This window comes from Phocoena sinus, chromosome 8 (genome assembly GCF_008692025.1).
Source record: "Phocoena sinus isolate mPhoSin1 chromosome 8, mPhoSin1.pri, whole genome shotgun sequence".
Lineage (NCBI taxonomy): Eukaryota > Metazoa > Chordata > Mammalia > Artiodactyla > Phocoenidae > Phocoena > Phocoena sinus.
Genome location: NC_045770.1, coordinates 58,931,597 through 58,953,572, shown reverse-complemented (window position 1 = coordinate 58,953,572; position 21,976 = coordinate 58,931,597). Strand labels below are relative to the sequence as shown.

At 52.2% G+C, this 21,976-nt stretch overlaps 1 protein-coding gene across 7 annotated transcripts in view; it reads left to right on the top strand.

Annotated features, from left to right (window-relative positions):
* The window catches only part of P2RY6 (pyrimidinergic receptor P2Y6), a 98,331-nt gene extending 76,355 nt beyond the window's left edge, over nt 1-21,976 (top strand). For 5 of the 7 annotated variants that reach the window (XM_032639326.1, XM_032639328.1, XM_032639325.1 and 2 more), the window contains one exon: nt 18,085-21,976. In XM_032639326.1, coding sequence (XP_032495217.1) covers nt 18,119-19,105 — 987 coding nt within the window. In that variant the 5' untranslated portion in view covers nt 18,085-18,118 and the 3' untranslated portion in view covers nt 19,106-21,976. Of the gene's footprint in view, nt 1-10,629; nt 14,393-16,303; nt 16,738-18,084 lie in introns of those variants that run through there. The other 2 variants (XM_032639323.1, XM_032639330.1) reach the window with 2 other exon arrangements.

Here is a 21,976-nt window from a genome sequence, read left to right as displayed (position 1 = left end):
CACCATTTGTTTATCCATTCTTCCATCCATGGACACTTAGGTTGTTTCTACCTTTAAGCTATTGTAAATAATGCTGTTAGGAACATTGGCATTTATATAAATATCTGTGTGAGTCTCTGCTTTCAATTCTTTTCACCTAGAAGTGAAGCTGCTGGATCTTTTAGTATTTCTATGTTTGTTTTGTTTGTAAGGAACTGCCATACTGTTTTTCACAGCAACTGCACCATTTTACATTCCCAGCAGCAACGCGCAAGGGTTCCAATATCTCCACATCCTTACCAACACTTGTTATTTAATGTTTTTTCTTATAATAGCCATCCCGATGAGTGTGAGGTGGTATCTCATGATAGTTTTGGTTTGCATTTCCCTACCGATTAGTGATGTTGAGCATCTTTTCCTGTGCCTATTAGCCATTTGGATATATTCTTTGGAGAGTGTCTATTCAAGTCTTTTGCCAATTTTTGAATTGGTTTCTTTGTTGTTGTTGAGTTGTAAGAGTTCTTTATATATTCTGGATATTAATCCCATATCAGATGTGTGATTTACAAATATTTTTCTCCCGTTCTGTGGGTTGCCTTTTTACTCTGTTGATGGTGTCCTTTGATACTCAAAAGTTTTTAGTTTTGATGGAATCCAATTTATTTTTTCTTTTGTTGCCTGTGCTTTTGGTGTCATATTGGTCAGGTCTGTTTTGATTGCACACAACAAATGCAACTAATTTGGGCAAGAACGGTGTTAGTGAATGTAAAGGAAAATTCAAAAGTAGACCTAGATCAGACATGGTTAGATTCAGCAATTACAGTGATGCCATCAGCAGTCTCTCTTTTTGTATCATTTCTCCTGATTTTCTACTGGCTTCCTACATTCTCATCCAAGTTCTTTCCAGAAGCACCAGGCTTCCATGGCCCTCATGGCTAATAATCCTGGGAGAGAAACTTTCATGCTGGTTCCACCAAAATCCTGGGGTAGACTCTAATTGGTTCCCCCGAACCAGTCATTGGTAAGGGGTCTGGATGGATGCTCTGATTGATCAGCTCTGGCTCAGGTGTCCACCTTGAATGAACAAGATTACCATGGAATGGAGGACAGGGCTCCCTATAGGCAGAGATGCTTGACAGGCAAACTCCTCCCCAGAAGGGGTCTAGGAATCTGATAGACAGCTGGGGTTGGGAGGCTGTGTTTGAAAGGACATGCCTCATCTCAGATTTCCCATGGGGGCTACTGGAAGTAGAGAGAATCCTTTTAGTTGGTTCCTGAAGACTTCCTGGAGGAGGCAATGTTTATGGGACCCTGTGATTAGTGAGCAGGTGAGCCTAAACAAGCTGGGTCCCAGGCAGGTTGAGCAGAGCAATGGAGGGGCTGGATTTCCCTGCCACCTGAGAACCTCCCTACCCCAGCCCTTACTGTAGGAGCTAAGAATATAGACTCTGTAGCCACACTGCCTGGGTTCATAGCCCAGTAGCCATTCCTTCTACCTGTGCTACCCCAGGCAAGTCAGCTAACCTCTCTGTGCCTTGGATTCCCCACTTGAGGTATAAAATGAAGATAATACCAGTCTAATCTCACAGGGTCATTATGAGGATTAAATGGAGTATTGTATATCTGGCACCCAGTAAGGGTTCAGTGCTTGTATCATTATTATTATAAGTTTGAGCCTCTTTTCTGACCACATTTGCTGGTATACTGGCTGCTCCAGCTGTGTTCACCATCCTTCAGTGTGCCTCATCCAGCCTCTGCCTTTGCTGTTTTCTCTGCCTGAAATGACCTTTGCCTCTGTGCACACTTGGCCATTTCATTGCTACCTCCTCTACCGAGCCTTTCCTGCCTGCAGAACCATCGCTCCCTGTCTAGGCTCCCACAGGGCTCTGGAGCAGGATGTCTGCCTCAGATTGTGGGTCTTCAGATACATGTCCCTTGTCTAGGCTGAGCTCCTGAGGGCAGGACCTGGGTCTCCTGTGCCATTGAGTTCCCAGCAGGAGCCTGCCAGCTGCAGTGTGGGGAGAGGGCAATCCAGGGGCAAAAACAGCACTGACTGGGCTGCAAAGGAGAGCACAGCTGGTCTCAGGAAGTGAAAGTAGCTCAGGGCCTAGTGGGTTGTGTGTGAGGGGCAGGCCTTAGTGCTGAGAACAGAGGGGTCATCAGGGCCCCGGCTTGCCCTAAGCCATAAAATGCTTAGGCAGGGGAGTGAAGAAGTTAGATTTTTGCTGAGCAAGGACCTCTCTAACTGCAGAAAGGGGATGCATTGCCTGCATAGAAGACACAGAGCATGAAGTGGCTGCTGACTGGGTTGAGGCAGGGACCACAGGATGAGAGGAGGGGACAGTCTGACAGGTGTAAAGATGGAGAGCAAACAGGGCTTGGTAATTAATTTGAAGTGGGGCCTTAGGTTTCCCATCGGGGAAATGCGATGAGCACTGACCATTTTAACCAGTTAGTAACCCCGTCTCTGTCGTGCCATCCCATACCCTCCCCACAGTCCATCCCCTCCCCTGGGTAGGGTCCAGGTCAAGTGCAAGGCCAGACGCTGAGGGGGCTTGGTCAAGTCTGCAAGCGCCAGGGACCAGAGCTGGGCATCCTTACCAAGCCCACCCTGGGACAGCTTGTGGGGCAGAGGCACAGCTCGGCTGAGCTGTGCTGATGGGATCATTTGTCCCCTCAGGCGGGGTGGGGCCTGGGCTCCTCTGGCAAAGGAGGGACCAGCCCAGACCCTCAGTTCCTGGGAACAGATGGTTCCTCCCTGTTTTGTCCTCCTCAGCCATGCCTTCCAGCGGCTGGAATGGAAGAGAAGCGCCTTGGGAACGGTGCTGGGCACAAGGGCAGGCCCAGGGCCAGATGCTGGTGCCGCAGGCTTTCCACCCTCACCAGCTGAGTCCTTAGGAATCATGAATCCAGTTGCGCAGCAGCAGGGCTGAGGCTAGGACCCAAGGATTCTGTCTCCCACACCTGACATCCATCCCAAGACCCAGAAAGCTGTGTTTATCTCGGGAGCCGGATGCCTCTCTTCTCCGGGCCTCAGTTTCCTCAGCTGCTAAATGGGTGTGAAGGAGGAGAGGAGAGAACTCGAGAAGCTCTAAGGCCCCCCTCCCCAGTCTGAGATGGGAGGGCCTACGCAGCCCAGGCAGTTGGAACAAGTCATCCTTCCAGACTCCTCTGAGTCTCCATCTACCAAAGCCACACCCTTGCTTCCCCTGGAGAGGAGGGTCAGACTAATGCAGCAGGCTTGGGAACAGGTTCAGGGGTAGAAGACCCCTGTAGACTCTACAAGGCTGTAGACCAGGCTTTCAGCTGCTCTGGGCCTTGGATTTTCATCTGTGTTCTGAGAACCTGACCCCTCCAATCTGTCTTTCTAGCATGATGGCTGTCAAGGCTGGTGGAGGGGTGTGCAGAGGAGGGGTGAGAGGCTGCTGTGAGCCAGGCATTCGAGGCCCCTGATTTGGCCCTACCACCAGCTGGCCCTGCAGCCTCCCTGTCCCAGCCACTTCAGGCTACTGTCTCTGACCTGAACTCTAACCACATCCAATCCATCCTCCATCCAGCAGCACAAGGAACCTCCTAAATCTCAACTCTGCTCACCCCTCTGCCCTGCTTTACAAACCATCGAGGGCTCCTTGGCTGACGCCCACCATGCAGAGGCCAAATTTGTAGCCTGGCATTTGAGTGAGGCCTGTTGGGACCTAGCTCTGTTGACCTCTCTGCCTCACCTCCTGCAAACACGAACACTTGCAGATACCCGTGCCCTCATATCTCTAGCAGGTCTCTCTGTGGGGAACAGCACCCTCCGCTTCTTCGTCCACAGTCCATCAAAGAATCACTTCCTCCAGGGAGCCTTCCTTGATAACCCAGGCAAGAATAGGGGCCTCCTTTGTCTTCCCAGAGACCCCCTCATCTGTCTTTCCCACCAGCTGAGGCTTTTCAAGGACAAGGTCCAAAGCCCAGTGAAGTCCCTGCACATTTTAAGGCTCCCTGCAAATGCATGGGAAATGAATGAATGAGTGAATAAGTGAGTGAGTGAGTGGGTAAATAAGCAAAGATGGAAAGTGAGGCCATTTCTAAGCTGGTCTATGATAAAATTATGAGTGATAATAAAAGCCCCACTGAGTGAATACCTGCTTGCACCAGAGTCTGGGCTGGGCGTTCTAGATCATTCCTGCATTTGAGCCCCAACAGTACTGTGAGATGGGTATGGTTATCTCTATTTTATAATTAAGGACACTAAAGCTCAGAGAGCTAGAGTCACTGTTTATAAGCTGCAGAGCCGGGGTGGAAACCAGGTCTGCCAAGTACCAAGATCTGCAGAGGGAGCAGTGATGGGTGGCAGAGGGGTGCGGATGCCAGGAATGGACATTTGGCTCTCACTGACCTGGACCCCACCCAGGGGTAGGGGTAGGTTGCAGAGAGTGTATGGGACTGACTTGGAGAATTAGAATTAATGGGCTTGAAGAATTCTGGGTTTTCCAGGGAGCTCTGAGGAGAGACCCATTCGGGAGTGGATCCTCGTATTTTGTATGATCAGGAGTGATGCTGGGGGATAGTTGGGCGAGCTTTGTGCCTCCCACCCACACCTGCCCCATGATCGACAGCCCATCCTATTCTGTGATACAGACAATTGATGTTTTCTCAAACCAATATCATGAGCTATGCAGAGGTATCAGTCCTCTCACCTACCCCCTCCAGAATCATCCAGTTCCCACCTAAACAGATGTTCTGGAGGTGCCATGCCTATCCCGAGCTCCACCCCAAATTCTCAGCAGAGTCCAGGCCTTTTTCTGGAAGCCACAGAGGTGGCTCCCCTCCCCCAGTCCTGCACCAGCCTCAGCAGGGGCGATGTCAAACAGAAGTGGCTTGTTTTTTTCCAAAAGTCTATTGCATCAAGGTCACTTCTGAGATTGAGATTTGCTTATGATGGAGCTCAGACAGTCACAGGCTCCCAGCCTCACCTAGAAGGACAGGGTGCCCAACGCTCTCTCCTGAGCTGGGCCCAAAGACTCCCTGCTCTACCCTGCCCTCGGGTAGGGGTGTGAGAAATGGGGGCAGGGAGGGAGGAAGTAGAGGCAGAGCAGCAAGGACTCTTTCAGAAGCTTGATTGTGAAGGGAGGAAGAAGACACAGCTGGAGAGGCACAGGGTCAAGGAAGAGGTGCTGCTAAGGTGAGAGGTGAGGATGGAAAGTGTTGTGGGCTGAGGGGTGGAGCTGGCAGGGGGTGGGCATCCACACAGGAGGAGGTGGCCCAAGGCATAGGAGGAATGAGGAGAGAGGGAAGCAGGCTTGGATTCATTTAGATGGCCAGGAAGTTGAAGGGGGGCCCCTCGGAAAGGCCTTCCTTTGCTCTAAAGTATGAGTTGAGGGCTCTTGGGATTGAGGGTAGGCCTGGCAAGAAAGATAGGGCAAAGTCTTGGACGAGAAGGGAGAGAGGCCGCTCTGGGACAGGTGAAAGTTTGGGAGCCCAGCCAAGTGGGGTGGCAACCAGTTTGTGGGGCCTCAGGGCCCTGGGCTGAGAGTCACATTCCTCCATCCACACTCAGCTCTGTAGTGCAGGGCTGAGCAGGCTGCTGGTACCAGGAATGAGGGATACAAATGGATGAGCTGTGTTCTCAGGAGTCTGGGGTCCTGGGGTAGAGGTCCAGGCTGGCAAAGGAAGGGAGAAGGGCCAAGAAGATGCTGGCCCAGGGTGCTGGAGGCCTCCAAATCAGAGGCCCTGGCGCAAAGGGAGTGATGGTGTGCAGGCTTGGAGGCTGGAGGCTCTTGGGGGAAAGCAGGGCCAGTGTAGGGGTTTGGGGAGATGGAGACCTTGGACAGGGCAGGAGGGAGAGGCAGGCAGTCCAGGCCCACCAGGCCATGTCCTATTCACCCTTCTCAGATGGGACTGCTCACAGCCTGAATCTCACACACACAGCCAGTTAGAGGCAGCCCCACAGGTCTCTGTCGGCCCCTAATCTCCAATAAGCACATGTTGCAAGTACCAACTGCAGCTTGTGATAAAACACAGCCTTGAGCCAAGTCTCCTATGCCCCCAGTCAGATTTCTGTCCCTATATCTTCTCTGTTCTCGAGCTACCCCTAGAAATTCATCTATCCATCCATCCATCTATCCATCTATCCATCCATCCATCCATCCATCCATCCATCCATCCATCCATCCAACAAATACTTTATAGAGTACCTACTATGTGTCAGGCACCATCCTAGGCATTGGGGTTGCAGTAGTGAAGAAAACATGAAAACCCCTGCCCTGGTGGAGTTTATGGTCTGGTGGGAGGAGGCAGACAATAAGCAAACAAATAAAATAATACATTTAAATATGGTACACGCTTCCCTGTCCAATAAACCATTGTTGTCTCAAAAAAAAAAAAAGAAAGAAAGAAAAGAAAAAGATGATACATGCTAAGGAGAAAAATACAGCAGAGGCGGAGGCGTGTGTGTGCTACTGGGAGGTTGCAATTTTCACTAGAGTGGAGGGGGAGGGCCTCACCCTGAAGATGTTGTTTGAGTGAACACCTGAAGGGGATGAGGTCTGTCCTGTGTTTTTCATACACACTCCACACACAAAAACGTGCTCTGTGGCAGGACCCCCTGTGCCACCCGCTGACCCCTCCACATGACACCCTGAGCCTGGCAGCTGTCCTGACTTTGATCTATTCCCCCCAGGTCACCTCTCAGATGCCCACAAAGTGCTGCTCCTCCCACACTGGGTTGGCCACACATGGGGGCCCCAGTGCCACATGGCTGACATCTGAAGGTGAGGGAAGAGGCCATGCCCCCCTCACAGCCCCCAGGCAGGGAATGAGACAGGACGGAGGAAAAGGGCTTTGTCCTCAGGTTTGGAAATGGTTATGGCCTCCTGGCCTCATGCCTGGTTTCTGGGCTCCGCTACTAGGTTCCCTGGGCCTGGACATGACTGGACATGCTCATGGGAATGAAGACCAGCTGATGAATGGGACAGTCTCTGCAGGATGTCCTAGGGGGTTGAGGGCAGCCAAGTTCTGGGGCCCCAGAGGCAGGTTGGACTACAGAACAGAAGCAGTGATGGGGCAGCTCTCAGGGCTTGGTATGGCAAAGCATATGTCTCACTGAGCTTTCTCAAGGTGGAATTCAGTGGCCTGGGAGAGAAGGGGTGAGCTCCCTGTCATGGGAAATATGTGAGCAGGGGCCAGACAAGCGTATCGAAGAGGCTTCAGGGAGCCTCCCTTCTCTGAGGGGTTGTGGAGAGCTCTGGGTCAGATGCTCTTAAGGCCTCTCTGGCCCGAGGATCCAGATCTCAGAGCCTTGTCATTGACCCGGGGCTCTGGGGTCCAGTTGAGTCTCTTGTGTCTGCCAGGTGGGCTCAGCTACCAGAGATGGTCAGAGCAGGGTGAAGGCAGAGGGCTGCCTTCTGTGGGCAGTGAGGGGTCTTCTGAGATTTTCTCTGCACCTAAACCTTGCCTGTGAGAGCTGTGGACATGGTTGCCTACCTTTGGGGCTTCAGTGTCTGTCTGTGAAATGGGTAGGACCATGATCCACAGTAAACACTCAGGCAGTGTTGGTGGCCTGCCCTTCCTGGGGGTCAGGGGCTGGGGGACACAAAAAGTCTCAGAGGTGCTATTCCTGTAGCCATGACCTTCATTCCCCCTGACACGTATTCTGTGTCATCAGCCAAGCCAAAAATTTGATTTGCTTTATTTTATTTTATTTTGCCAGGCAGCACCAAGGACAGAGCCCTGAGGCTTATCTTTACAGACGGGGTCCACTCATTCAACATTTCCCAGTGTCTCTTGGGAGCTGGAGCCTGTGCTGGTCTCTGGGACCACAAAGGGAAAGCAGACTTTGTCCCAAATTCCTGACAAAGAGAAGGGAGGGAGTCTGGCTGACATTGCCCCTTGGGCTGTTCTTTTCTGCCCTGATGCCCAGTCCCCATTCCTTTGTCCTGTCTCAGGACACTGTGTTCCCAAGACACAGGGTGGCATGGTGGATTTACTGTATACTTTGGGGAAGCTCCTGATCTCTCTGGCCTCAATTTTTCTGTAGGGAAATGTCATCTCTCTTCCTGAGCATGAACTTTATCATTATTCAGAGCCGTGTCTTAGTCCTGGCTCACCACTGACTCACTGTGTCACCTTGGGCAAGACACCAGCCTTCTCGAAGCCCATTTCCTTGTCTGTAAAATGGGGATAAACGGGCCACCACACAGGGCTAGGAGTGAAAGAGATCCTGCTGCAAAAGCATTTAACTCAGTGGATGGCACTTGCTGGGTAGCCAAGAAACTGTAGCAGTGAAGTTGTTCAGAAAAATGAGGCTTGTGGAGGTGAAATGACTGCCCCAGGATCACACAGCAAGTGGGTGATGGATCTAGGACTAGACCCTGGATTTCTAGCTTTCTAGTTTCCTTCTCAGGAGCTACTGGGATGACACAGTGGTTACCCTGGAAGCTGATGGAAGAGGGGCTCTCCCCATGGAAAGTGAATTGGGGAGCTTCTCTGGCTGCCCCATGGAAGCCAGGCTTGACCTGACAGTCCCTCAGTCCCTACCTGCCCCCTGCTGGTGACCTCCAGGTTCATTGCCAGTTCCAGCCTCCACTGCATGGATATTAGGGTTCTGAGGCCAAAGCTGTAAAGATGGGCTGTTGAAAGAGGAAAGGGGAGGAATGGGGGCACAGGACTATAGGCAGGACTCCTGATTTCAAGTGACAATCCTAGGCCAAACAGATTGAGGCAAAAGGGAATTTGTTAGCTCATACCTTCAAAAAGTCCAGTGAAAGGTAAAGCTTCAGGTACAGCCGGAAGCAGGTGCTCAATGGTGTTCTCAGGAACCTGCGTGTTCCCACCTCTCAACTCTGCCATCTCTTGGCTTTATTTTGGACAGTCTCCTCCCTGGTGGTAGTATCTTCAGTTCGTAGGACAGTTAGCCTGGCTGCAGCAGCTCCAGACTTACATCCTACCAGCTTTGCAAACTCAGTGGGAAACCTGTCTCCTTCCCAGTGTTCCAACAAAAGCTCCAGAATTTGAGGTGCCCAGTGAAGGTTGCCCATCCACCCCTGAGCTAGTTACAGGGCCTGAGGAGCCCACTCTTGTCTCATTGGCAGACCTAGGTCACCACAGGCCTACCTCTCCCAGATCCTCAAGACTCCAGGAGAGGAACTTCCCTGGCGGTCAGGTGGTTAAGACTCCGTGCTTCCACTGCAGGGGGAGAAGTTTCGACCCCTGGTCAGGTCGGGAAACTAAGATCCCATATGCCATGTAGCATGGCCAAAAAGTTAAAAAAAAAAAAAAAAAAAAAGACTCCAGGAGAGGAAGGAAGGGAGGCCATCATCATGAAGGGGGTCTGGGAATTGGGTGGGAGAAATGACAGAGGAACAATGATGGCCTGCAGGACAGGACAGACAACTGGACCCAGGCCATCTCTTCCCCAGCGGACTGGAGCCTGTTTATCTGGGAGGATGGGCGGGTTTTGAAGGCACCAATGGAGGCTGTCAGCCAACTGTACTCCTTGCAGCTAAACAGCAGGGTCTTTCTTGAAGGGGGATCCAAATGGCACACCTCCATGGGGAGACTTAAAAAATGGGACAGCCTGAGGGTCCAGGCAAGGAACCCTCTCACACTAGCTCCAGGGAAGGGGGTTTATTGAAAGATCCTGGGATCTCCCAGGACCCTGGGTGGGAGCTGCTACAGCCCCATGGGCATGGACTTGGAAAGCTGGCCATTATGGACTCTCCTGCTGACAGGGGCTGCCCTGTCACAGCTGTTCTCTGGGACCCTGTGCTCTGTCCCACAGCTCCTCACCCCGAGGCTGACCTGTGACTTCTCAGCCCTGTGCCCACCAGGTCACTGTGATCTCAGACCTCCTTATACACATGCCTAAGAGAGAACCTCTTGCTAACTTTGCCAGGCCTCAGCTTCCTCATCTGCAAAGTGGGAATTGTAACTGTGAAGAGTAAATGAGATATGACATGTGAAGTATATTTTTTTAATAAATTTATTTATTTTTTGTTTTTATTTTTGGCTGCACTGGGTCTTTGTCACTGTGCGCGGGCTTTCTCTAGTTGCAGCAAGTGGGGGCTGCTCTTCATTGCGGTGCATAGGCTTCTCATTGTGGTTGCTTCTCTTGTTGCAGAGCATGGGCTCTAGGCATGCGGGCTTCAGTAGTTGTGGCATGTGGACTTAGTAGTTGTGGCTCGTGGGCTCTAGGACGCAGGCTCAGTTGTTGTGGTGCACGGGCTTAGTTGCCCCGCGGCATGTGGGATCTTCCCGGACCAGGGCTCGAACCCGTGTCCCCTGTATTGGCAGGTGGATGCTTAACCACTGCGCCACCAGGGAAGTCCCCATATGAAGTATTTTTGCACAATAAAAACATCTGTCCAGATTGTGATGGGGATTACATGAGCTCACGGATGGGCAACTGGGGCCTGTGCATAGTAGAGCCGCAGGAGATGCAAGTTTCCTCTTTGCTCAACCTGTGGAGGCCAGAGAAAAACTGGCAGGTTCGACCCCTGGTCAGGTTGGGGAACTAAGATCCCATATGCCATGCAGCACGGCCAAAAAGTTTTTAAAAAAAGGGAGTGATGGTGTGTAGGCTTGGAGGCTGGAGGCTCTGCAGCCTCAACCCCCAAATTCCCCAAGCCTGCAGCTTCCCCTTCCTTGTACTCAAAATGACTGTTTCAGTTCCAGCTTGAACTCCTTCCTGTTGAGCAGGAGGCAAGAAGGGGAAGTGGAAAAAGAAAAGAGAAATCAAGTCTCCCTGTGCCCTCCTACTGCCAAGGTTGCCTGCTTTAGTGGCCAGCCTGACACCACAGGTGAGACCAAAACTCCTCCAGGAGTTCCCTGGGTGCCTCCCTGGGGCACCCTGTTCCCTGGGTGCCTGGGAGGCACTGGTCTCAGGAATCTAGCCGTTTATCTGGTGGCACCTCAGGCACAGAGAGGGTAGGTGGCTCACCCTGGGTCACACAGCAAGTTGGTGATGCATCCCAGCCTGTCTGACTCCTCAGAGGAAGGAAGCCTGGTCTTGATCTCTGTCATCCTGTGCCCTTGCTGCTAAGCTTAGAAGCAAGGGGCAGACAAGGGGGTTTCCAGGTCTTGTTACCCAGAAGGCAGTCAGGCCAAGGTTAGGAGGTCTCTTCCCATGTCCAGCCTGGTCTGAGCTGGTTCCTGGCCAGCTGGCAGGCGATGGCTCAGACTTCCAGCTGCTGCCTCTGGTAGTCAGGCCTCTTCATCCCTTCCAGATAAGAGGGCCTTGGGGCGGGATTTGGGATGGAGTGAGGCTGCCAAGTCATCTAAAGGGGTATCCTGAGACCACAGGATCCAAGCAGCCCAAGGAGCTTCAACCCCTATCAGTTCTTCCTTATGTCTAAACTTAATTGCTTCTGCTATAGGCAGAAACCAACCCTATGCACTGTTGCCTGAATTGAAAAAAGGAAATGGCAGAGGTTGTCCTCTCTGTGGGGTGAGGGATTTCAGTGTTTCCGCTGAAGGTGTGCCTGGAGTGGAGATGGAAGGTGAAAGCTTGGTGTCAGGGAGACACTCCCCAGGCCTCTCCCTCAGCCAGATAGGGCTCAGCACTGGCCCTACGCCCTGCCAATGTCCCCAGTGGCTCCCGAGAGCCCAGGTGAGGGATCTGAGAACAAGGCTTGAGCTTATCCAGGCATAAATGGGAGAAAGGCTGGGGAGTGGGTCAGGAGGAACTGAGGTTGGAAACCCGTCCCTGAGGTTGCTCAGTGCCAGCCACAGAGGGGAGGACCCTGCGGTCTGGAGACCTGCCCCCAGCCCTCATCTTAGGGCTGCTGTCTGAAGGCGCGAGGCTGGCCATCCTGGGCAATCTCCTGGCGCCATCTCATGGCCAAAGGCCCTGAGTGCAGGGAAGATACTCCCCGGGGAATTCTCTGGCTTGACCATCTAAGCATGGACTTTGGGGCAACAATGGGGAAGGTGGCTGTAGAGTGAGGAGGACCTTGTTGAAATGCCACCAGTCTTGCACACCTTGGGAAACTCACTAGCCTTCCTTCCTCGATAAAATGGAGAGAATAATCTCACCCACTACCAGCCCAGAACTGCAGATAAAACATCGGGCACAGGGAAGGTACTTAAGTGAATGACACCTGGTGCTGAGGACTCAGAAATCAGTGGAGGCTGGGGTGGACTGAGGGAGCCCAAAGCTGGGCCTGGAATTGATTCATTCAGTTAACAAATGTCTGGGAATTCCCTGGTTGTCTAGTGGTTAAGACACTGCACTTTCACTGCCTAAGGGCCCAGGTTCAATCCCTGATCCCGCAAGCCGCGCGGTGCGGCAAAAACCAAAAACCAAAAACCAAAAAACCATTTATTGAGTATTTATTGTGTACCAGGGCCGCTCACATACATCGTTTCAGTTAATTCTTACAACAGCCTATGTGGTAGGGTACCGATGATCACTCTCATTTTACAGATTAGAAAACTACAAGGAAGGATAAGTGAGATTATTTAGAGAAGGTGAGTGAGAGCATCCCAGGCAGAGGAAACAGCATGTGATAGGTCCGAGGGCTGGAAAGCCTGGTGGGGAAGGCTGAGGCTGGGCTGGGAGCCCTGGCAGGCTTGGGAGCAAAGCAGTGGCACCTGGGCTCTGCTTGAGGTTTTATGACAGGCCACCCCCGTCAGGCTTCCCATCTTGTCCCCTCTTCGCACAACTCATCCCATGCTCTGGCTGCAATATTTATTCTTCATTTCTCACACAGGGTAGACTCATTCCCTACCTCTGTGCCTCCTGCCTGGGATGCCCTCCTCATTCTTTTTATGTGTCCAAGTCACCCCAGCCCTTTAAAGCCCAGCAGCAGACATGCCTTCTCCAGGAGCCCTTCCAGGTGTACCCCTGACCCCTAAGACCTGAGCTCTCCCTTCAGGGCCCCATCCAGATGGCAGGAACTGAGACCCAAGCCCTATGCTGGGGCTGACCTCTTCAGCAAGTCCTCGGACCTGCTCCCATTCTTGGGACAGACACCCCGGTGGGGGTGGCCACAGGAGGTTGTCCTGGGAACCCAGCAGAGAACTGGCTGCTGGGATGAAGGCCAGGCCTCCTTGCCCTCCTGAGCCCTAGCACAGCGCAAATCAGACCAGGAGGTCCACACTCTCAGCAGGCACAAGCGACCTCCTAGCACAGACTTGAATAAGCAGTAGGTGATCAATCCATGCACAACTGACCAAGCGCTTACCAGCAGTTCAAACCTGAATTTTCTCAGTTTGTTCCAAACTTTTGGCCCCACCTCGGTTCCTCAATCCCCTTGCCTGTAAAATGGGTTTGGGGATGAGATCGGTGCTTATACCTTACAAGGTAAAAAGAGTCCTCCCTCCCTTTGGCAGGTCACCCTCACAACATACTGGTGGCCAGTATGACCACATTGTACTGAGGGGGGTCAGAGAGGGGGAGGGGCTTGTCCAGAGTCACAAAGTGAGTAGGTACCAAGGTAGAACAAGAACCTGGGCCTCAAACTCCCTGGGCAGTGATCTTTTCCTGTACCATTCTGTCCCTATTTGCCTCAGCTACTCCAAATGAAAGCCCACCTCCTCCAGGTCAGCCCCTGAGTACTATCTCCACCACTGGAGCTGCCCCCCTTGGGACAGCAAGGAGCCACATCTCCTCCTCTGGTTGTCCTAACAGCTCCGAGTCCTGGTGCTGTGGTGCGGAGGGGCCTGGGAAGGACTTGGCACAGGCAGGGAGAATGCACCCAGATGAGTTCTCAGGCATCACCTCTATCCCCACAACCCACGCCCCTCACTCCCAGGGAGCTCTGGGCCTGCGGTGTCCAAGGAAACAGTGACTGCTAAGTGGGGAAATGTGGGAAGGTCACGCTTGTGGAAAAAAGGAGAGAGAGAAGGAGAGAGGGAGAAGGTGGCTGAGTAAGTGAGTGCATAAGTGGATTGCCACAGAGAAGAATGGATGGGTCGGTGAATGAGCTACTGAGTGGATGAAGAAAGGAGGGATGGATGGAGGAGTGACTAGGAAAACGGCTCTGGGTATTATAGCTAAAGAGAGACCAACAGTTCTTTAATCACCAAACTACCCATCTGATAGATGGATAGACTGAGAGAGGGCTGAGGAGAAAGGAAGCTGCTGGGTCTGTGGGGCTGGCCTTAGAGGAGCAGCCTCTGGTCCTCCCCCACCTCTGTCTGCCTCTTCATCACCCGCTTTCATCTGCTGGGGTGGGGATGTTTCCAGGAAGGAGATCTTTTCTCTGCCTCCTCGCTCCTTAGATTCAGTTTCCGCTAGGCTTTGGTGTTGAGGGTGATGCGGCGGGGGGAGGCCCCCGCAGGGGCTATTTCAATCGGAGACAGCCCTGCCAGGAAATAGAGGAAGCTGCCCTGTCAGAGGTGTTACAGCCTGGGCTCAGGGCATGTCTGGTCTCCCCTTGACCTAAAACACTTGGGGCCGCCAAGGCGCTTCAGGGACAGGAGGCTGCATGTAAGTGTTGGCACATCTCGGGGGCCGTGGGCCAGGGTGGGTGGGGGAGGGGGGCAGGCAGGCTGGGTCCAGCGCTGACCTAAAGGAGGTCCGCAGATTTGGGAGGTGGGCAGAGAGAAAGGGACTCCACCCAACTGGGGGATCAGAAAAGACAGAAGTAAGATTAGATCTGGAGCTTGATGGACACTTAGGGTTTTGACAAACAGAGATGGGTTAAATGGCATTTTGTGTGACGGGAACAGCAAAAATGGGGAAACCCGAGAGGAAGTCTGGATCTCTGGCCATGAATGGCCGTGTGTCTTGAGAACAGTGTGGCAAGCGAGGAAGGGGCAGAGTGAAGTACCTCATCTGGGGTACTTCAGATGAGGCTGGAGGGCTCGGCAGGGAGCTTCACTGTCAGGACAAGAGTTTGAGCTTTTCTTCAAAGGGCAGAGGGATACAGGGAAGGATGTAGTCAGAGCCACCTGCTAGAAAGCCCTCCACCGCAGGCAGAGCAGCTGGAGCCCAGGAAGAGGCTGGGGTCTGAGCTGGTCCAGGGCACAGGGCCCAAGAGTGAGTGACAGGTGTGAGAACTCGAAGGAGTGTCAGCTGCTGCCCAGAGGCAGGGATGACACGAGCCCTCCCTGGGAGCAGCTCTTGCCGGGAAGTGGGAGAACAGCTCACCACTCCTAGGTCCTCAGAAGGCGAGTGGATCAGGAAGCCAGTGTGACCTTTCCTGGAGCAGACCTGAAGGCTTGCCTGGATCCCCTAGAGCAGCCCCTGCCTCCTTCCCAGAGGGCCACTCTCGCCAGGGAGTGCGAGGCAGAAAACACCTGGATACTGCAGTCGCCTGAGGCAGAGGGCTCTCTCTCGGGGTGGTGTCCAAGGGCGACAGACCTCCCCAAAGAGGCGGGGCGCAGCACAGTTCCTTCCACCTGCTCTCCATCCTCACCATAACCTTCTGTCCTAGCACGCTGCTCTCCTCTCAGGCCCTGCCTGCGCCCTCTTCCTCCTCACCTGGGCCCCCCCCCGGGGGCCTCACACCCCTCTCCATCCATGGAAATCTTCCTCAACCACCAGGGACTTGCTCCGTCTTTCATCCTCCTCTGAAAAGTTTCTTCCATCCCGTGGCTCACACTGGTCTCCCCCCTCAGACTAGCATATGTATATGTATATGAATATGTGTATGTGTATGCATATATCTGTATATGTATCTATCTACATCTACATCTGTACACTATGCCACATGCAATGAGCAAGTAGTGAGTACCCATTAAATGTTTGGCGTGTGAAAACAAAGAATGAATGCATGAATGAAAGAATGGCTGGAACAAACAAATGAAGAGATGAATGAACTTCCTCTTGCCTATACTAATCTTGGCTTCTTGGTGACAATGGGAGGACTGCTGTGCCTCCTCCTCTGGCCTCTACCTCATGCTTAACTGCTTAGCTGGGTGCCCAGCACTCCTAGCACATGGACTGTAGCCCCGGGAAGAATCTTTGATAATTAAAGGTGTTGTAGCATGTGGTTTACAGACTAGAGAATCCAAACATCATCATTTTGCAGTTGCCCCGAATCTGGGTAAACTATTTTCATCAAAATCAAATCTTAAGTTGGGAGAAATTAGTTTGAGGAGTTATGTTTTGCTCTAATTAACTTTTAAAAATCTCATAACTTTATTTAGCAGGTATATTCACATTAAGAATAGCTCACCTTGTACCAGGGGGTAAGGGGTGCGGGAGGAATAAATTGGGAGATTGGGATTGACATATACACACTACTACATGTAAAATAGATAACTAATAAGAACCTACTGTATAGCACAGGGAACTCTACTCAATACTCTGTAATGGCCTATATGGGAATAGAATCTAAAAAAAGAGTGGATATATGTATATGTACAACTGATTCGCTTTGCTGTACCCCTGAAACTAACACAACATTGTAAATCAACTATACTCCAATTTAAAAAAAGAAAAAACGAATAGCTCACCTTACCCTGTGCTAGGCACTGATCCTCACAACAACCCTATGAGGCAGGTACTATATTATCCCCTTTTATAGGTGTGGAAGCCGAGCATAGGGGTTCGGTAACAGGCCTAAGGCCGCACAGCTTACATGTAGCAGAGCTGGGATTTGAACATGGGCATCTAGACCAGAGCCCTTATTACTCAGCTTCAACCCTCTGTCACCTTCTGAGTGCATTTGCAGGACTTCATGTTTTTTTCTGGGCCTCAGTTTTTCCCATCTGTAAAATAGGGAGAGGGGGTGATTTGACTCACTATCCCAAAGGCTTCCAGGACCATTGGATTTAAGTTGTGAATTCTCTCTGGACACCAGTAAATATGGAAATGCCAGTTGGGAGGTGAGTATCAATAAGTCAGACTGATCCCACCAGGGAAACTCTTGAGGCATTTGTGCTGCTGGCTCCCCCAAAACCTAGCTTGAAGGGATGAGTGGACAGATAAGGTGTAGGATACAATGGCATGGCATGGCATTTATTAAGCACCTACTGAATATCAGGTCTATGACAGTTTTACTGATAAGGACACAGGCCCAGAAAAGGCAAGCAACCTCCCCTTTGTAGAACAGCATAGAAGTAGGGGAGCCAGCATTTGAACCTGGCCTACCTAGCTCTGAAGCTAGATTTATAACCTCTATACTTCATGTCCATGGGTCACACTAAGTTGCCTCCTCTTAGTCAGTTGGGTTCTGGTTCTGGCTCTGATTCTAACTCACTAAGATTGAGCGGTCAGTGCCCCTCACTGTGCCTGGATTTCCCTCTCTGTAAAGTAGCTGTGGAGTCGGTTGGTCCCTCAGCCATTTGCCTTCGGGGGAAGTGGTTTTCACTCTTGCCACCAGGGGGCGCTGTGGCCCTAGTGGCTCAGCCAGACACGCCTTTGTAGCCAAAAGTCCCGTGGAAGGATTTAGGGAACTCCTAAATCACCTCCTTCCCCCATTCTACAGATAGGAAGACTGCAGCCAAAAGAATGACCATGGCTTTGGAAGGTGGAGTCCAGGCTGAGGAGGTGGGCACTGTCCTTAGCTCAGAAGTGTGGACATTCTACTCATGCTGATTAATTAATTACCAGGGCCTTCCCTGCCCTAGGCCCCAATTTTGGGCTCTCAGACACAGAGAGGCACCAGACCTGGCACTTCTCCTCAGGAGCTTCACAGTCTGTGGGGAAGAGATAGACAAGCAGGCCCACCATGACCACAATCTCCAAACTCCAGGGAGCCCAGGGAAGCCCTGCATAGCATGATTTAGTGCCTCCAACCTCATGGCATCCTGACAGGCGGCTACATCAATCCCCCATTTTTCAGATGGGAAAACTGAGACTCAGATAAGGTACATCATATCACTCGCTCAAGTTCACACAGCTAGTAAGTAGCAGAGTTGGGATTCAAACCAAAGTCTGTCAGTCTTCACTTACAGAGGAGACATTTGACTAGGGTTTTGAAGGATGAATAGAAATTCACCAAGAAGGTTGGTAGGAAGTGAATATTATAGCAAGAAAGTGGATTGGATTTCTCCCAAGCTTGAGCTTTATCGTATTCCAGGTTTCCTTAAAGTGAGGGCTGTGGAGGGCTTCCGTGGGGTGGTGAGTATCAGAGATGGTTCACGTGGGGAGATCAAGGCCCAGAGAGGGACAGGGGCCTACTGGGTGGTCAATGAGTGTGGCCGCTGACAGATTGTATGTTGCTTCCCCAGCATCTCTGAATGTAGGAAGTCCAGTTGAACAGCCATGGAATGGGACAATGACACAGGCCAGGCCCTGGGCTTGCCACCCACCACCTGCGTCTACCAAGAGAACTTCAAGCGGCTACTGCTGCCGCCCGTGTACTCGGTGGTGCTGGCAGCCGGCCTGCCACTGAACACCTGCGTCATTGCCCAGATTTGCACATCCCGCCGGGCCCTGACCCGCACGGCCGTGTACACCCTGAATTTGGCCCTGGCGGACCTGCTGTATGCCTGCTCCCTGCCCCTGCTCATCTACAACTATGCCCAAGGTGACCACTGGCCCTTCGGAGACCTCGCCTGCCGCCTGGTCCGCTTCCTCTTCTACGCCAACCTACACGGCAGCATCCTCTTTCTTACCTGCATCAGCTTCCAGCGTTACCTAGGCATCTGCCACCCTCTGGCCCCCTGGCACAAGCGTGGGGGCCGCCGGGCTGCCTGGCTAGTGTGTGGGGCTGTATGGCTGGCCGTGACGACCCAGTGCCTGCCCACAGCCCTCTTTGCCGCCACAGGCATCCAGCGTAACCGCACGGTCTGCTATGACCTGAGCCCACCTGCCCTGGCCACCCACTACATGCCCTATGGCATGGCCCTCACAGTCATTGGCTTCCTGCTGCCCTTTGTTGCCCTGCTGGCCTGCTACTGCTGCCTGGCCCGTCGTCTGTGCCGCCAGGACGGCCCAGCAGGGCCTGTGGCCCAGGAGCGGCGTAGCAAGGCAGCCCGCATGGCTGTGGTGGTGGCAGCTGCCTTTGCCATCAGCTTCCTGCCTTTCCACATCACCAAAACAGCCTACCTGGCGGTGCGCTCTACGCCTGGCCTCCCCTGCCCTGTGCTGGAGGCCTTCGCGGCTGCCTACAAGGGCACACGGCCCTTCGCCAGTGCCAACAGTGTGCTGGACCCCATCCTCTTCTACTTTACCCAGAAGAAGTTCCGCCGGCGGCCACATGAGCTGCTACAGAAACTCACAGCTAAGTGGCAGCGACAGGGTCGCTGAGTCCACTGGGGCAGGACACGTGGGGTCTGGGCAACCATTGTGTTTGCCACTGTGGCTGGGGCATCAAAAGCTCCACCAGCCCCAAACCATGCAGAGAATTAGAGCTTAGCTCAGCTGGGCATAGAGTGAGACCCCCCCCCGACCCCAAAACTTCACCAGCAACTATTTATTAAGCCCTTTTTCTGAACCAGGCCCTGTGGGTACAGAGAGAGACAAGCCTGGGCCTGGTTCTCCGGAAGGTCTCAAGAAGCCATGGAGAGTTGGGGAGAAAGTTAAGCTGCTCACAAAAATATAGTATGACATGTACTGTAACTGAGGAGTATGCTGCATACTTTGGAGTCACCAATAAAGGGAGTAAGAGAAGATGGGAGGGGTAAGTGAGAGCTTCTGGGAAGGGCCATTTGAGCTGGGTTTTGAGGGATGAATATGAGATCTCTGGGGGATGTGCTGTGTTCCATTCATTCATTTGGTCCTCTCTGCTCCTTGTCCTCATCTCCACACACTCCCGCCCCACCCCCGCTCACTACTCCTCCATTCCTTATTCCCTCCTCCCAGATCTCAGTTTTCCTCCTGTGGAACAATGTGACCAGCCCATGGCTGCTAGTATGCCACACAGACCCAGCACTGGCAGAACCAGCCATGGCAAAGGGAGTCTTCCACCTTAGAAGGTTAGAGCGGAGAGAGGAAAGGGCAGAGGGACAAGGCAGGGAGGGGAAGGACTGTACAACTTCTTCAGCATTTTTCTTTTAGCCCTGCCTAATCTCCAAGGCTCTTCAGCCAAGGGGACCTTTAGAGGAGGGCTCTGCAGGAGTTAAACTCCACAGTAGTGTCTGAGGTGTGCTTGCAGCTGGTAGAGGAAGGGGGAAAACCAGGCCCCAGCCCATCTTGGGAATCCATTGAAAGTGTCCTTGCTGGAGAGCTTTGGACAGAAGGCAGTTTGATTCTTTGGGTCACAGTGAGGTAGATGTGTGGGGACATCAGAAGACAGACTAGTTCTTAGTCCCCATATAGTGCAATGCTGTGCCAAGCAGTCCAGGTGTTACCCATCTTGCATCTGAGACCAGGCTCTTCAGCTGCCTGTCACGGGGGAGTAAGAGATGGGGGAGCAGAAGGCAGAGGGCCTCCGCTAACAGCCCAGGCTGAGCGCGGCAGCGAGTCCCAGATGACTGTCCCAGCAGGATGCCAAGAACTGTGACCCCTCGGTTACTTTTCCAAGAGTGGAAATTGTGGGCCGCAGATAAATTCCATTCCCAGCTTCCCTTGCAAGGCAGAATAGCATAAAGGGTTCAGACCCCAGAGCCAGTTCACCTGGGTGTGTATCCTGGGTCTATCATTTCTAGCTGTGTTACTCTGGGGAAGTTATTTAACCTCTTCATACCTTAACTTCCATAACTGTAAAGTGGGAGTAATAATGGTACCTATTTTGTAAAGTTGTTGTGAGGATTAAATTAACTAATATGTGCAAAGCACTTAGAACAACGCCTGGAACATAGTAGGCATGCAATGAATGTTACTGTTATAATGGTTTCGCCTTTTGCTCACACAAGTTCCTCTAGGGTCTGTCTCTAGGAATAGGCATAGGAGGTTTCTAAACAAGGAGCTTTAAGCAGGGGAGATTGCAAGGGTTTTTCTTCCTCCTTTAGCTAGGAGGCAGCTAGTCTTTTAAGAAAAAAAAATTCAGCACACTTTTTTGAGAATAAGAGCCATAATCCATGAGCCCCATCTGTTCCTATAAGAAGGAAAAAATCATTTATTACATGCCAGGACCAGGGAGGGATTCCAAGCACCATTTGGGGGGGCTTGAATTCCTCCTTCCCTTCCTCCTCCTTTTGTTCTTTTCCTCTTCCCCACCGCCCTTCTCCCTTCTCACTTTAACCCAGAGCACTCTCAGTGATGGAGGGGCAGGGCAGGGGTGGGGGGCTTACTCTGGGAAGGTCTGCTTGCTGGCATGGGGACAGAGACGACACAGACAGGGGGTGGAGTGCAGTGAGGGGCAGGAGGGACCAAAGGGGTTGCGGAAGACTTCCTGGGGGAAGGAGCGGTGCAGCTGGGTCTTAAAGGATAGATGTAATTACACTGAAGAAAAAAGGGTAAGCGTGTTCCCTGGTGCAGGGAACAGCACAAACAAAGGCATGGAGGCTGCCGGAGGAAGGATAGGTGGGGCTGTGGCCTGATATAAAGCTGAAGGGTTAGCAGGGCTAGAGAGGAAAAGGCTGCCGGCCAGGGAAGCACTGGGGAGCCACAAGGACAGTAGTGGCCATAGGCCGGGCTCTGTGCATTCTGGGAACCATGCAACGTGTGGTATACTCATTTTCTCATTTAATCCTTATAATACCTTATAATGGGGAAGCTGAGACCAGGATGTGGGAACTGACTTACCAAGGTCACACAGCCTTTCTCTAACCCAAATACTAGGTCCTCCCCTGCTTCACCCTCCCTTCCCTCCCCTTTCCTTTCTTCACCTGACTTCCAAGTGCCCACCTGCCCCACCCAGTCCTAGTAACTGGGGACCCCTAGGAAGTTGTGCCAACCACAATGTCAATTCTCTTTTAGTTAGGCAGAGTCTCCTAGGATGAAAACTTCATTTCCTAGCCTCTCTTGCAGCTAGGTATGGCCAGATAAATTACTCCTGGTCCATGGGATATAAGCCAAATGCCCTAAGGCAGTTTAATATGGGAGGAGGGAATGTCTTTAAGAGACAGGTGGTGTCTGGCCTCCCTTCCCTTCTTGTTGCTTACATTGTGACATCACAGCTGGAGCACCATCTTGGAACATGAAAAGCAGCTTGCATTTCTGACCATTCCAGTTTGGGGTCACCTAAATCCAGACTTTTGCACGAGAGAGAAATAAATGTCTACCTTTTTTAAGCCA